Source organism: Hylobates moloch, unplaced genomic scaffold (assembly GCF_009828535.3).
Source record: "Hylobates moloch isolate HMO894 unplaced genomic scaffold, HMol_V3 SCAFFOLD_7, whole genome shotgun sequence".
In the NCBI taxonomy this organism is placed as follows: domain Eukaryota; kingdom Metazoa; phylum Chordata; class Mammalia; order Primates; family Hylobatidae; genus Hylobates; species Hylobates moloch.
The window spans coordinates 50118368-50133346 of NW_026652282.1; the positions used below are offsets into that span (position 1 = coordinate 50118368).

The 14979-nt window shown below is 43.1% G+C and overlaps 1 protein-coding gene across 1 annotated transcript; it reads right to left on the reverse strand.

The window, feature by feature from the left end:
- Positions 1–1351: 1351 nt before the first annotated feature.
- Positions 1352–3772, reverse strand: LOC116811084 (spindlin-2C-like). The gene is given in 3 exon segments (XM_032756203.1): positions 1352–1566; positions 2857–3100; positions 3397–3772. Coding segments are annotated over 3 exon segments (723 nt in total). The 5' UTR covers positions 3661–3772.
- Between the last annotated feature and the right edge of the window lie 11207 nt (positions 3773–14979).

Genomic DNA, 14979 nt, shown 5'->3' on the forward strand with positions numbered 1-14979 from the left:
TCTGTGTCTAGGTCACTCATCAGTTCATTAGCATATTTAATCTCCCCTTTTCCATCTCTGGACCCAATACAGACTATTCTACAAATTCCTAGGGTGATCCTGTTAAACTATAAGACAAATCATATTGCTCCTCTGCTATCAATATATGAATGGTTTTCCATAACATTCAGTGTAAAAGCCAAATTGCATTCTAGAACCTGCAGGGCTCTAAGGTGTCTTCCTCTCCCTCATCCCCATTACCTCTTTGAAACCACCTTCTGCTATTCTCTGCCTTGCTCACTCAGCTCCAGCCATGCTGCCATCCTCCCTGCTTCTCAAACATGTCAGGCCTCCTTTTGCCTTGGGGCCACAGTACTCGCTGTCTCTCCACCTGGAATATTCCTTTCCAAGACAGCTACAGGGTCAGCTCTTCTATTGCCTTCAGGTCTTTACTCAAAAGCCAAGTTCTCAGTGAGCCCTTCCCTGGTACCTTATCTATCTAATTTCAGCCTCCTCCCTGGAATTTCATGTTCTACTTCTTTGCTTTATTTTTTCCTTCTTAGCACTTGTCACTATGAAAATATTTTATATTTACTTACATATTTTGGCTACTCTGTCTCCCACACCAAAGTGGGATGAAGATAAAAGAACTGAACTTAAAAGTGAATGGGGGTCAAATCAAGTCAAAAGGGGCAGTTTTCCCAGGGTCTAGCCCCAGTTACAAGCACAAATGCTTCCAGGGGACAACTGTGCATTTTATTAGAGTGAAGCAGGACAGCTGGGGGTATGGCCAGTTGGAGAGGGCATTCTGAGTCTAAACTGGACTGAGCCCTACCTCAGACCCAGCTGCTTGTATCTCTGTTGGAATGTGGGCCCTAACCCTCATGTTTTTTTGTTCTGTTTCATTTTCAAGAGAGGCCAGAAAAATGGAATTTCATTGTGTGAAACCTCCCAGATTAGGTGCTTTAGAGTACCTAATTTAAAGTAGATAACAATGAAAAAATAAAGATCAAACCAACCTCGGCAGTTGACTGAAATTGGCCTCTGGGCAGCCTGCTGGTGTTTGCTGGACTCATAAAAGAAAATTAATTCCTGCTATAGGGAGTGAGTTTGCCTTGTATTTCCTGAAGCAGTCAGCCTCAAGTCATGTTGGGTAGAGAGAATAAACTGAATTTACCACCTTCTTTCAACTCTTGAAAGCTTCTTGCTTCCCCCAGTATGCAGGGAGTTAGGGAAGCCTGGACAGCAGGGAGTTGCTGCCCCACTAAACTCAACCCCTCCACTATACAACTGAAGGACTTAGTTATACAAAGTCATATCTCCCAGCCCAACTTCTCCATGGCATCTGCCTTACCTGGAAACAAAGAGCTGCTCAGACTCCGATCACAGCTCTCCATAAGTTGGGGCTGGGCAAAGTTAGCGGGAAGGTACCTGTGAGGATTCCACAGACACCAGTCTTGTGGGGTCCTAGCCAGAACTGGGGCTTCTTGGGGAAGTAGGCCACCTTTTGTGGAGCACTGGATGGAGTCACCTGTAGTTTCAGGTAGCTGCCAAAAGAAGTATCATTAGTCAAGTACTCCCCATGCGCTGAAGAAAAACATTAGGCTTAATTACCTGATGCCCCTCCTCTCTGGGAAGACAAGAAACATTCCAACAGAAGGAACAAGTGTGATAGGACTGCTGTAACTGAGTTCAGTAAGGTTTAGTTTTTCTGGATCAAATTCTTTCCAAATGCAAGATGGAACATCTCTTAAGTCCTGAGAGCCCCACTGATCCATGATCTACAAGTGTTGTTTATCCAGCACAGGGCAAATATGAGGAGGCAGCCCACAGCCCAGCACTTGTGGAGAACCGTGTTAGTGTGTTTAGGCTGCGGGTTGGGGTTCTGCTAGGCAGGTGCGTCAGGAACTCCAGGGAAGAAGGAAAGCCTTATAGGTGTAAACTTGGTTGCTGCCTAACTCTATGGAGTCATCCTTGTCCAAATGTCTTTCCAGGGAACTTCTCATGCAAATGGCTTCCTTGACAGTTGCCACTTCCTTTGTGCATAGAACTAAGGGAACGATGTGCATACTGCCAGAAGTCCAACTTTTCTCTGGGTCTTCTCACCTCCAATGGGCCCCACTGTCCACACCTCTTCTTCTGTATTCTCACTCCCTTTGTCAGTCTTTTTTCTTTGAATCCCTTCTTCCTTAGTATTCTTCCCCTTATACCACCCTGACTCCTGCCTCTCATAGACCCTCCATTTGTGTATCCTTTAGTCTCTCCCCAGAGTCCTTTCAACTTGATCTTTCACCCCTTACTCTGGACCTCTTCCAAGCTTCTTTGAGTAGAGAGCTTGCTACTCCATTCCATTTATTCTGTCTATTTTCCTCTAAGCCCCAAGATTTCACTCTTCCTCTGTTATTCTTCACTCCCTTCCCAGTTGGATGTTTCTTCCACATAGGTCATCTCCCCCCTCAGGTAACCTCTAACTTTTGGCCCTTCACCACCTCTTCCTAAAAAGTCACCTCGTCCTCTCCTTCTCCCCACAGCCAATCTTGACTTAATTTCCTTCTCCCCTCCACACCAGACCAGCTAAGTCTCTTGCAATTTTAGATGGCTGATTGTGATTCTAGCTGAACTTTGTTCACAATCGGAATTGACAGCTGTTCCTTCCTTTCATGCCCCATCCACCAAACACACCCAATCTTTTCAACAAGACAAAGTGCTTATACATGTCATATAAATTAGTATTTTTCAGCATAAAACAACAGTTATGCAGGCAAAGATTGTGATATCGGGACCCTTGAGCTTTCAACACCCTGAAAAGTTGTACTTTTTTTGTGTGCCTGTGTATTACACATTTGTCTCCACAAATGTAGCAAATTTTACCCTAACAAGATGTTTTCACCAAATCGTAGACATAGATATGGAAGTCATCATCAAACTTGATGAAATACACAGGTTTGGCTCTAACTTGGTGGATGACCTTGCCTGTCCTTTTGGAGCCATCTTCTTTGGTATATTCCACATGTTTATCTATCAGGCTATCTATAAATCCTTCTGGCTCCCTCTTCACTGGATGAGACACACTTGATTCTGGCATGACGCAGAGGTCACCTGCCTTATAATCATCGAGTAGCTAGTACATGTGCAAGACAGGATCTTTCTCATATATAAAACCAGGCTTTCATGATAGGTGCTTGGGCTAGGACCATCCCCCTCCATTTATCCATAGAACCATGCTCTCCCTCAAACATGTGTTTCACTGCTTTGCCAATTATGGTATTTGCAAAGCGGAAATCTGACTTGTGAGAATGGCACCTTATGAGGAAAGATTTTAAGCTTTAAAATTCTTTCATCTCTGTGAAGTTCTAGTCCATAAATACAGTCAATTCCATAATATTTTACCAGACAAAGAAACGGATATATAGGCACCTGATCCAGAACGGTTCCTTTCCACTGGGTGATGGGCTCATCTCCCTCCTTCTATCCATGTGAAATTCTGCAGCCCGCCATGTGTCTGCAGGACTGAGAGGATGACCTTCCTCTTGGCTTCTTTGGAGATGTCTTTTTCTTCCTCATGTTTGTAGTTCCAGTGTGGTGACCTATGGCTTCCCTGGTTGGCAGCTTTGCAGCTGCCTTTTGGTGAAGGAGGGTCTTCATACTTGGAGGGGAAGGAGAGAGGTCAGGGAAAAACATTAAATGTATGAGTTTTTTCTTGTATCATGAAGTCCCTGTGCACCAGGTACATTGCCACCCATGTTATTCATGTGTGTCCAGTAGCAATGTTAGAGATCAAGACACTCTTGGATGCCTGCCTGCAATGCCTTCCTTCCAGGCTTGTTTAGCTGCACAAGAGAGCTAGAGAACAGGTAGGTGTGGTGGCCGTGGTAGTTGAGAGCACAGCAGAAGGAAGTGGGCTACTTTGCATATTCCCTGACCCTTTGTCGCCATCCTGTCACCTCTCCCAACATTCTCCATTTTTCAGCTCCCACGTCATTTTTCCATTTCTGTACATGCAGTCTCCATGTCCCCTCCCCATGGCTCTGTGGTATTCATCCCTCGTACATTCCCATCCCTAAGCCTCCCGCCTGGTGCTCACCTCTCTTTGCTGTCTCTTCCTGGTAAACTCCATTTTCCTTCTGGGCTCCAACCACAAACCTATTTCCCTTTCTGGCCACCTTTGTATACCATCCTGGTGCTCTTCAGGTCCTCATGCCCCCAGCCCTCAAATCACCCTTCCCAGTCTCCTGCATTTCTCACGCCAGCACCCACCCCAATTTTCACGCCTGGCCCCCACCAACCCCCATCCTCCGGTTCCGCAGCCCAGGGCCCACCTCCCGCACCGCGGGGATCACTGACCTCCCTCGCCTGAATCACACTCCTCACTGTTGCCTCTGCTGGGAGCCTGTGGCGAAGGAGGATCAGCAGGCAACTAACAGAGTGAGTGCTTGCAAAAACTGGGAGGGCAGGATCTGTAGGCGTGGAACACGTCTAGAAGGGTTGTGAGGCAGGCGAAAGGGAAGGCAGCAGCCTTCCTGGATCCTTTCTCCCCGTCACTTTCAAGTACACCAATCAGACGTAGATTTGGCCTTTTCACATAGTCCTATATTTCTTGGAGGCTTTGTTCATTTTTTTACTCTTTTTTTGTAAACTTCTCACTTCATTTTATTCATTTCCTCTTCAATCACTGATACCCTTTCTTCCAGTTGATCGAATTGGCTACTGAAGCTTGTGCATTCATCACACAGTTCCTGTGTCATGGTTTTCTGCTCCATCAGGTCATTTAAGGACTTATCTACACTGGTTACTCTAGCTAGCCATTCATCTAATCTTTTTTCAAGATTTTTAGCTTCTTTGCGATGGGTTCAAACTTCCTCCTTTATCTTGGAGAAGTTTGATTGTCTGAAGCCTTCTTCTCTCAACTCATCAAAGTCATTTTCTGTCCAGCTTTGTTCCATTGCTGGCGAGGAGCTGCGTTGCTTTGGAGGGGAAGAGGTGCTCTCATTTTTAGAATTTTCAGCTTTTCTGCTCTGTTTTTTCCCCATCTTTGTGGTTTTATAAACCTTTGGTCTTTGATGATGGTGACATACAGATGGGGTTTTGGTGTGGATGTCCTTTCTGTTTGTTAGGTTTCCTGCTAACAATCAGGATCCTCAGCTGCAGGTCTGTTGGAGTTTGCTGGAGGTCCACTCCAGACCCTGTTTGCCTGGGTATCAGCAGCAGAGACTGCAGAACAGCAAATATTGCTGAACAGCAAATGTTGCTGCCTGATCATTTCTCTGGAAACTTCATCTCAGAGGGGTACCCGGCCATGTGAGGTGTCACTCTGCCCCTACTGGGGGGTGCCTCCCAGTTAGGCTACTTGGGGGTCAGGGACCCACTTGAGGAGGCAGTCTGTTCGTTCTCAGATCTCAAACTCTGTGCTGGGAGAACCACTACTCTCTTCAAAGCTGTCAGACAGGGACATTTAAGTCTGCAGAGGTTTCTGCTGACTTTTGTTCAGCTATGCCCTGCCCCCAGATGTGGAGTCTACAGAGGCAGGCAGGCCTCCTTCAGCTGTGGTGGGCTCCACCCAGTATGAGCTTCCTGGCCACTTTGTTTACCTTCTCAAGCCTCAGCCATAGTGGTCGCCCCTCTCCCAGCCTTGCTGCTGCCTTGCAGTTTGATCTCAGACTGCTGTGCTAGCAACAAGTGAGGCCCCTTGGGCATGGGACCCTCTGAGGCAGGCACGGGATATCATCTCCTGGTGTGCCATTTGCTAAGACCATTGGAAAAGTGCAGTAGTAGGGTGGGAGTGACCCAATTTTCCAGATGCCATGTGTCACCCCTTCCCTTGGCTAGGAAAGGGAATTCCCTGACCCCTTGCACTTCCTAGGTGAGTTGATGCCTTGCCCTGCTTCGGCTCATGCTCGGTGGTCTGCACCCACCATCCTACCCCCACTGTCCGATGAGCCCCAGTGAGATGAACATGATACCTCAGTTGGAAATGCAGAAATCACTCATCTCTGTGTTGCTCATGCTGGGAGCTGTAGACTGGAGCTGTTCCTATTTGGCCATCTTGGAACCACCTCCCAGAATATACATTCTTATTTGCACATGGCATATAATCTAAAATTGAACACAACTGTCCATAAAACAATTCTCAGCAAATTAAAGCAATACTGAAATTATATCAACCACATTTTCAGATCACAACACAGTATACATCAAAATCAATACTAAGATGATTACATAAAGTCACAGAATTACATGGAAGTTAAACAACCTGCTCCTCAATAATTTTTGCTTAAACATAAAATAAAGGCAGAAATCAAAAAATTATTTGAAACTCATGGGAAAAAAATACAACATAGCTGAACAAGAGAAAATATTTGCAAACTATGAATGTGACAAAAGTCTACTTCCAGCATCTATAAGGTACTTAAACAAATTAATTACCAAAAATAAACACCTAGCCCATTAAAAAGAGGGCAAAGGATATGGACACTTTTCCAAAGATGACATACATGCAGCCAGCATGCATATGAAAAAATGCTAAACCTCACTAATAATTAGAGAAATGCAAATCAAAACCACAAGGAGATACCATCTCATGCCACCCCAAATGACTATTATATAAAGAGTCAAAAAATAACAGCTGCTGGCAAGGTGGTGAAGGGAATGCTTATACACTGCTGGTGTGAATGCAAATTAGTTCAGCCATTTTGGAAAGCAGTGTGGTAATTTCTCAAAGATCTTGAATCGGAATTGCTATTTTACTCAGCAATCCCATTATTGGGTATATACCCAATGTAATATACATTGTTCCACCCATAAAGACACCTGCATGCATATGTTCATTGCAGTACTCTTCACAATAGCAAAGACATAATTATTCTAAATGTCCATCAATGGTAGACTGGATAAAGAGACCCAGGGATTTTGAAGCAGAGGAAAAATGGTGAATAGGGGGCAGGACTAAATTGTAGCTCCTAATTGAACAGAGAGAGCAGCATGTGGAGACTTGGATCATGAACTTTTCCTCCAAGAACTACTGCAGGAATATACCAGAAAAGCCAAGAGAATCCACAGTCCCTTTGAGGGAAGCAGATTGCTCCTGCAGAACCTGGGAAACAGACCAAATACTGTGAGTGTCCAAACTGTGAAAGTGGGAAAGGCAGATCATCTGCCCTGGAACACACACCTTCACTGGGGAACCTGAAGGTCTAGATCATGAGAGGATTGGACTTTACCTAAAGTTGAGTTAATTTAGAGAGCAGAGTGAAATACAGGGGTAGAGGAAGCAGTGAGGAAAGACCTGTTGGCTCTCTGGGTGCCCAGGGGAGCCATTTCTGATTTGACTCACAGGGATCCTTGGGGAGGGTTGCCAGAGCAACTGGGAAAATATCACAGAAAGAAAACATCCACCTGAACTTTGTAACAATTCCCACCAAATGTGAGATTTCCTGGCCAGAACTTGGGGGAGGGTGTGAATCTTGTGTGCAGACTTGACAGGTGGGGAGGTGCAAAAGTCCTGCTTACTGTTGCAGCTGGGAGGCTTATAGCCTGGGGCAAGTCTTCAACCCTGCTTGCCCATTGCGTGAAAACAAACTCAGTTCTGTCAGTAGAGGGGAGGAGCATGATGGGAGCAAGACCAGCCTTTTGGGTTGCATGGTAGCTGGCTAAGGCTTGTGGCAGCCAGATTTCCCCAAGTTCTCTGGCAACCTGCATGACACAGCAGAGGCAGCCATAATCATTCTGGAAACAACTCCATTGACCTGGGAACCACACCCCCATCCCCAACAGCTGCCACAGCAAGCACCGCCCAAGGATGGTCTGAACTTAGACATGCCTAACCTTGCCCCCACCTAATGGATCTTCCCTACCCACCCTGGTAACCGAAAACAAGGGTCACATTCTCTTGGGAGCTCTAGGGTCCTGGCCACTGCCTGATCGTCTGTATACTACCACAGCTGATGCACTCTTGAAAGCACCACCTTCTCTCAGGAGGCCAAGCAGCACAAAACTAGTACATTAAACAATTACAACTAAGGACCCTTACAGAGTTCATTTAACTCCCCGGCCATCTCCACAGGAGCAGGCACTAGTATCCATGGCTGATAGACCTGAAGGCAGTTCATATCAAAGGACTATGTGCAGACACACCCCAGTACCAGCCCAGAGCCTGATAGCCATGCTTGGTGGCTAGATCCAGAAGAGAAATAACAATCACTACAGTTCATCTCTCAGGAAGCCACATCCTTAGGAAAAGGGGAGATTACCACATCAAGGGAGCAACCCAAAGGACAAAGAACCTGAACAGCAGACTTCAGCCCCAGATCTTCCCTCTAACAGAGCTTACCTAAATGATAAGAAACCAGGTCATACGACAAAACAAACTTCTCTAACACCCTCCAAAAATCACATTAGCTTACTAGAAATAGATCCTAACCAAGAAGAAATCACTGAATTGCCTGAAAAGGAATTCAGAAAGCTAATCAAAGAGTCACCGAGAAAGGTGAGTCCAAATTAAGGAAATGAAAAAAAGACACAAGATATAAGTGGAGAAATCTTCAATGAAATATATAGCATAAAAAATATAATGACAACCTCAGGAAATAAGGGACACAGTTAGGGAAATGCAAAATGTACTGGAAAGTCTCAGTAATAGAATCGAACAAGCAGATGAAAGAACTTCAAACTCAAAAACAAGGTTTTTGAATTAACTCAACCCAACAAAGACAAAGAGAAAATAATTTTTTAAAATGAACAAAGCTGGAGATTGCTGACAAGAAGGCCAATAGGAAGAGCTCCAGTCTGCAGCTCCCAGTGAGATTGATGCAGAAGATGGGTGATTTCTGCATTTCCAACTGAGAGTTGGTTCATCTAATTGGGACTGGTTGGACAGTGGGTGCAGCCCATGGAGGGTGAAACAAAGCAGGATGGGGCATCACCTCACCTGGGAAGAGCAAGGGGTCAGGAAATTTTCTCCCCTACCCAAGGGAAGCCAGGAGGGACTAAGCCTGAGGAACTGTGCACTCTGGCTCAGGTATTGTGGTGGTCCCCCGGTCTTCACAACCCACAGACCAGGAGATTTCCTGGGGGGCCTACCCCATCAGGACCCTGAGTTTCAAGCACAAAATTGGGTAGCTATTGGGCAGATATCAAAAGAGCTGCAGGAGGTTTTTTTTTTTTTTTTTCCATATCCCAGTGGCACCTGGAATGCCAGTGAGACAGAACCATTCACTCCCCTGGAAAGGGGTGCTGAAGCCAGGGAGCCAAGTGGTCAGGCTCAGCAGGTCCCAACCCCATGGAGCCCAACAAATTAAGATCCACTGGTTAGAAATTCTCAGTGCCAGCACAGCAGCAGGCTGAGATCGACTTCGGATGCTTCAGCTTGGTTGGGGAAAGGGTGTCTGCCATTGCTGAGATTGAGTAGGAGGTTTTATGCTCAAAGTATAAACAAAGCCGCCCGGAAGTTCAAACTGGGTGGAGCCCACTGCAGCTCAGCAAGAATGCTGTGGCCAGATTGCCAGATTTCTCCTCCTTAGGCAGGGCATCTCTGAAAAAAAGGCAGCAGCCCCGGCCAGGGACTTAAAGATAAAACCCCCATTTCCCTGGGACAGAACACCTGGGGGAAGAGGCGGCTGTGGGAACAGCTTCAGAGGACTTACACGTCCCTAGTTGATGGCTCTGAAGAGAGTAGGGGACCTTACAGCACAGCGTTTGATCTCTGCTAAGGGACAGACTGCCTCCTAAAGTTGGTCCCTAACCCCCAAGTATCCTGACTGGGAGACACCTCCCAGTAGAGGCCAACAGTTACCTCTTACAGAAGAGATCTGGCTGGCATCTGGCAGGTGACCCTCTGGGATGAAGCTTCAAGAAGAAAGAACAGGCAGCAATCTTTGCTATTCTGCAGCCTCTGCTGGTGATACCCAGGAAAGCAGGGTCAGGAGTGGACCTTCAGCAAACTCCAGCAGACCTGCAGAAGAGGGGCCAGACTGTTAGAAGGAAAACTAACATACAGAAAGGAATAGGAGGGCCACTCAAAGACCCCATCCAAAGGTCACCAACATCAAAGACTAAAGGTAGATAAATCCACAAAGATTGGGAGAAGCCAGCGCAAAAAGGCTTAAAATTCCAAAAACCAGAATGCCTCTCCTCCTCCAAAGGATGATAACTCCTTGACAGCAAAGGAACAAAACTGGATGGAGAATGAGTTTGATGAATTGACAGAAGTAAGATTCAGAAGATGGGCAATAACAAACTCCTCTGAGCTGAAGGAGCATGTTCTAACCCAATGGAAGGAAACTAAAAACTTTGAAAAAAGGTCAGACAAATTGCTAACTAGAATAACCAGTTTAGAGAAAAACATAAATGACCTGATGGAGCTGAAAAACACAGCACAAGAACTTCATGAAGCATACACAAGTATCAATAGCTGAATCGATCAAGCAGAAGAACGGATATCAGTGATTGAAAAACAACTTAACGAAATAGGTCAACAAGACAAGATTAGAGAAAAAAGAATAAAAAGGAATGAACAAAGCATCCAAGAAATATGGGACTATGTGAAAAGACGAAATCTACATTTGATTGGTGTACCTGAAAGTGATGGAGCGAATGGAACCAAGTTGGAAAACACTCTTCAGGATATTATCCAGGAGATCTTCTCCAACCTAACAAGACAGGCCAACATTCAAATTCAGAAAATACAGAGAATACCACAAAGATACTCCTTGAAAAGAGCAACCCAAGACATATAATTGTCAGATTCACCAAAGTTGAAATGAAGGAAAAAATGTTAAGGGCAGTCAGAGAGAAAAGTCAGGTTACTGACAAAGGGAAGCCCATCAGACTAACAGTGGATCTCTAGGAGATTGGGGCCAATATTCAACATTCTTAAAGAAAAGAATTTTCAACCCAGAATTTCATATCCAGCCAAACTAAGCTTCATAAGCAAAGGAGAAATAAAATCCTTTACAGACAAGCAAATGCTGAGAGATTTTGTCACCACCAGGCCTGCCTTACAAGAGCTCCTGAAGGAAGCACTAAACATGGAAAGGAACAACTGGTAGCATCCACTGCAAAAGCATACCAAATTACAAAAAACATCAACCCTATGAAAAAACTGCATCAACTAATGGGCAAAGCAACCAGCTAGCATCATAATGACAGGATCAAATTCACACTTAACAATATTAACCTTAAATGTAAATGGGCTAAATGCCCCAATTAAGAGACACACACTGGCAAATTGGATAAAGACTCAAGACCCATCAGTGTGCTGTATTCAGGAGACCCATCTCACATGCAAAGACACACATAGGCTCAAAATAAAGGGATGGAGAAAGATCTACCAAGCAAATGGAAAGCAAAAAATAGCTGGAGTTGCAATCCTGGTCTCTAATAAAACAGACTTTAAACCAACAAAGATCAAAAGAGACAAAGAAGGCCATTACATAATGGTAAAGGGATCAATGCAGCAAGAAGAGCTAACTATCCTAAATATATATGCACCCAATACAGGAGCACCCAGATTCATAAAGCAAGTCCTTACAGACCTACAAAGAGACTTAGACTCCCACACAATAACAGTGGTAGACTTTAACACCTCACTGTCAATATTAGACAGATCAAGGAGACAGAAAATTAAGAACTTGAACTCAGCTCTGGACCAAGTGGACCTAACAGACATCTACAGAACTCTTTACTGAAAATAGACAGAATATGCATTCTTCTCAGCACCACATTACACTTATTCTAAAATTGACCACATAATTGGAAGTAAAGCACTCCTCAGCAAATGCTAAAGAATGGAAATCATAACAGTCTCGCAGACCACAGTGCAATCAAATTAGAAGTCAGGATTAAGAAACTCACTCAAAACCACACAACTACATGGAAACTGAACAACCTGCTTCTGAATGACTACTGGGGAAGTAAATAAATGAAGGAAGAAATAAAGATGTTCTTTGAAACCAATGAGGACGAAGATACAATGTACCAGAATCTCTGGGACACATTGAAGGCAGTGTATAGAGGAAAATTTATAGCACTAAATGCCCACAAGAGAAAGCAGGAAAGATCTCAAATTGACACCCTAACATCAAAATTAAAAAACAAGAGAAGCAATAGCAAACAAATACAAAAGCCAGCAGAAGACAAGAAATAATTAAGATCAGAGCAGAACTGAAGGAGATAGAGACATGAAAAACTCTTCAAAAAATAAATCAATGAATCCAGGAGCTGGTTTTTTGAAATGATCAACAAAATAGACCACAAGCTAGATTCATAAAAAAGAAAAGAGAGAAGAATCAAATAGATGCAATAAAAATGATACAGGGAATATCGCCACTGATCTCACAAAAATACAAACTACCAGGAGAGAATACTATAAACATCTCTACACAAATAAACTTGAAAATATAGAAGAAATGGAGAAATTCCTAGACATATACACATTGAAAAGTCTAAACCAGTAAGAAGTTTAATCCCTGAATAGACCAATAACAAGTTCTGAAATTGAGGCAGTAATTAATAGCCTACCAACCAAAAAAAGTCCAGGACCAGACAGATTCACAGCTGAATTCTACCAGAGGTACAAAGAGGAGCTGGTACCATTCCTTCTGAAACTATTCCAAACAATACATAAAGAGGTAATCCTCCCTAACTCATTTTATGAGGCCAGCAATATCCTGATACCAATATCTGGCAGAGACACAACAAAAAAAGAAAATTTCAGGTCAATATCCTTGATGAACATTGATGCGAATATCCTCAATGAAATACTGGCAACCGAATCCAGCAGCACGTCAAAAAGCTTATCCACCATGATCAAGTCAGCTTCATCCCTGAGATGCAAGGCTGGTTCAACATATGCAAATCAATAAATGTAGTCCATCACATAAACGGAACCAACAACAAAAACCACATGATTATCTCAATAGATGCAGAAAAGGCCTTCAACAAAATACAGCACCCCTTCATGCTAAAAACTCTGAATAAACTAGGTATTGATGTAATATATCTCTAAATAATAAGAGCTATTTATGACACAGCCAATATCATACTAAATAGGCAAAAACTGGAAGCATTCCCTTTAAAGACCGGCACAAGACAAGGATGCCGTCTCTCACCACTCCTATTCTACATAGTATTGGAAGTTCTGAGCAGGACAGTCAGGCAAGAGAAAGAAATAAATGATATTCAAATAGAAAGAGAAGAAGTCAAATTGTCTCTGTTTGCAGATGACATGATTGTATATTTACAAAACCCCATCATCTCAGCCCAAAACCTCCTTAAGCTGATAAGCAACTTCAGCAAAGTCTCAGGATACAAAAACAATATGCAAAAATCACAAGCATTCCTATACATCAATAACAGACAAACAGAGAGTCAAATCATGACGGAACTTCCATTCACAATTGCTGCTAAGAGAATAAAATACCTAGGAATACAACTTAAAAGGGATGTGAATGACCTCTTCAAGGAGAACTACAAACAACTACTCAAGAAAATAACAGAGAACACAAACAAATGGAAAAAAATCCCATGCTCATGGATAGAAAAAAATCAATATGGTGAAAATGGCCATACTGCCCAAGGTAGTTTGTAGATTCAATGCTATCCCCGTCAAGCTACCACTGACTTTCTTCAAAGAATTTGAAAAAACTACTTCAAACTTCATATGAAACCAAAAAAGAATCCACATAGGCAAAACAATCCTTGGCAAAAAGAACAAAGCTGGAGGCATCATGCTGCCTGACTTCAAACTATACTACAAGGCTACAGTAACCAAAACAGCATGGTACTGGAACCAAAACAGATATACAGACCAATGGAACAGAACAGAGGCTTGAGAATTAACACCACACATATACAACCATCTGATCTTTGACACACCTGACACAAATAAGCAATGTGGAAAATATTCCCTATTTAATAAATAGTGTTGGGAAAACTGGCTTGCCATATGCAGAAAACTGAAACTGGACCCCTTCCTTACACCTTATATAAAAATCAACTCAAGATGGATTAAAGACTTAAACGTAAGATCTAAAACCATAAAAATCCTAGAAGAAATCCTTAGCAATACCATTCAGGACATAGGCATGGGCAAAGACTTCATGACCAAAACACCAAAAGCAATGGCAACCGAAGCCAAAATTGACAAATGGGATCTAACTAAACTAAAGAGCTTCTATACAGCAAAAGAAACTATCATCAGAGTGAACAGTCAACCTACAGAATGGGAGAAAAGTTTTGCACTATAGATCTGACAAATGGCTAATATCGAGAATCTACAAAGAACTTAAACAAATTTACAAGAAAAAAACAAATGACTCCACAAAAAGTGGGCGAAAGATATGAACAGACACTTCTCAAAAGAAGACATTTATGCAACCAACAAACATATGAAAAAAATGCTTATCATCACTGGTCATTATTGATATGCAAATCAAACCACAATGACATACCATCTCACACCAGTTAGAATGGTGAACATTAAAAAGTCAGGAAACAATATATGCTGGAGAGGATGTGGAGAAATAGGAATGCTTTTAAACTGTTGGTGGGAATGCCAATTAGTTCAACCATTGTGGAAGACAGTGTGGCAATTCCTTAAGGATCTAGAACTAGAAATACCATTTGACCCAGCAATCCCATTACTGGATATATACCCAAAGGATTATAAATCATTCTATTATAAAGACACATGCACACGTATGTTTATTGTGGCACTAGTTACAATAGCAAAGACTTCGAACCAACCCAAATGTTCATCAATAATAGACTGGATAAAGTAAATGTGGCACATATACACCATGAAATACTATGCAGCCATAAAAATGGATGAGTTCCTGTCCTTTGCAGGGACATGGATGAAGCTGGAAACCATCATTCTCAGCAAACTATGACAAGAACAGAAAACCAAACACTGCATGTTCTCACTCATAAGTGGGAGTTGAAAAATGTGAACACATGGACAAAGGTAGGGGAACATTACACACTTGGGGCTGTCAGGGGGTGGGG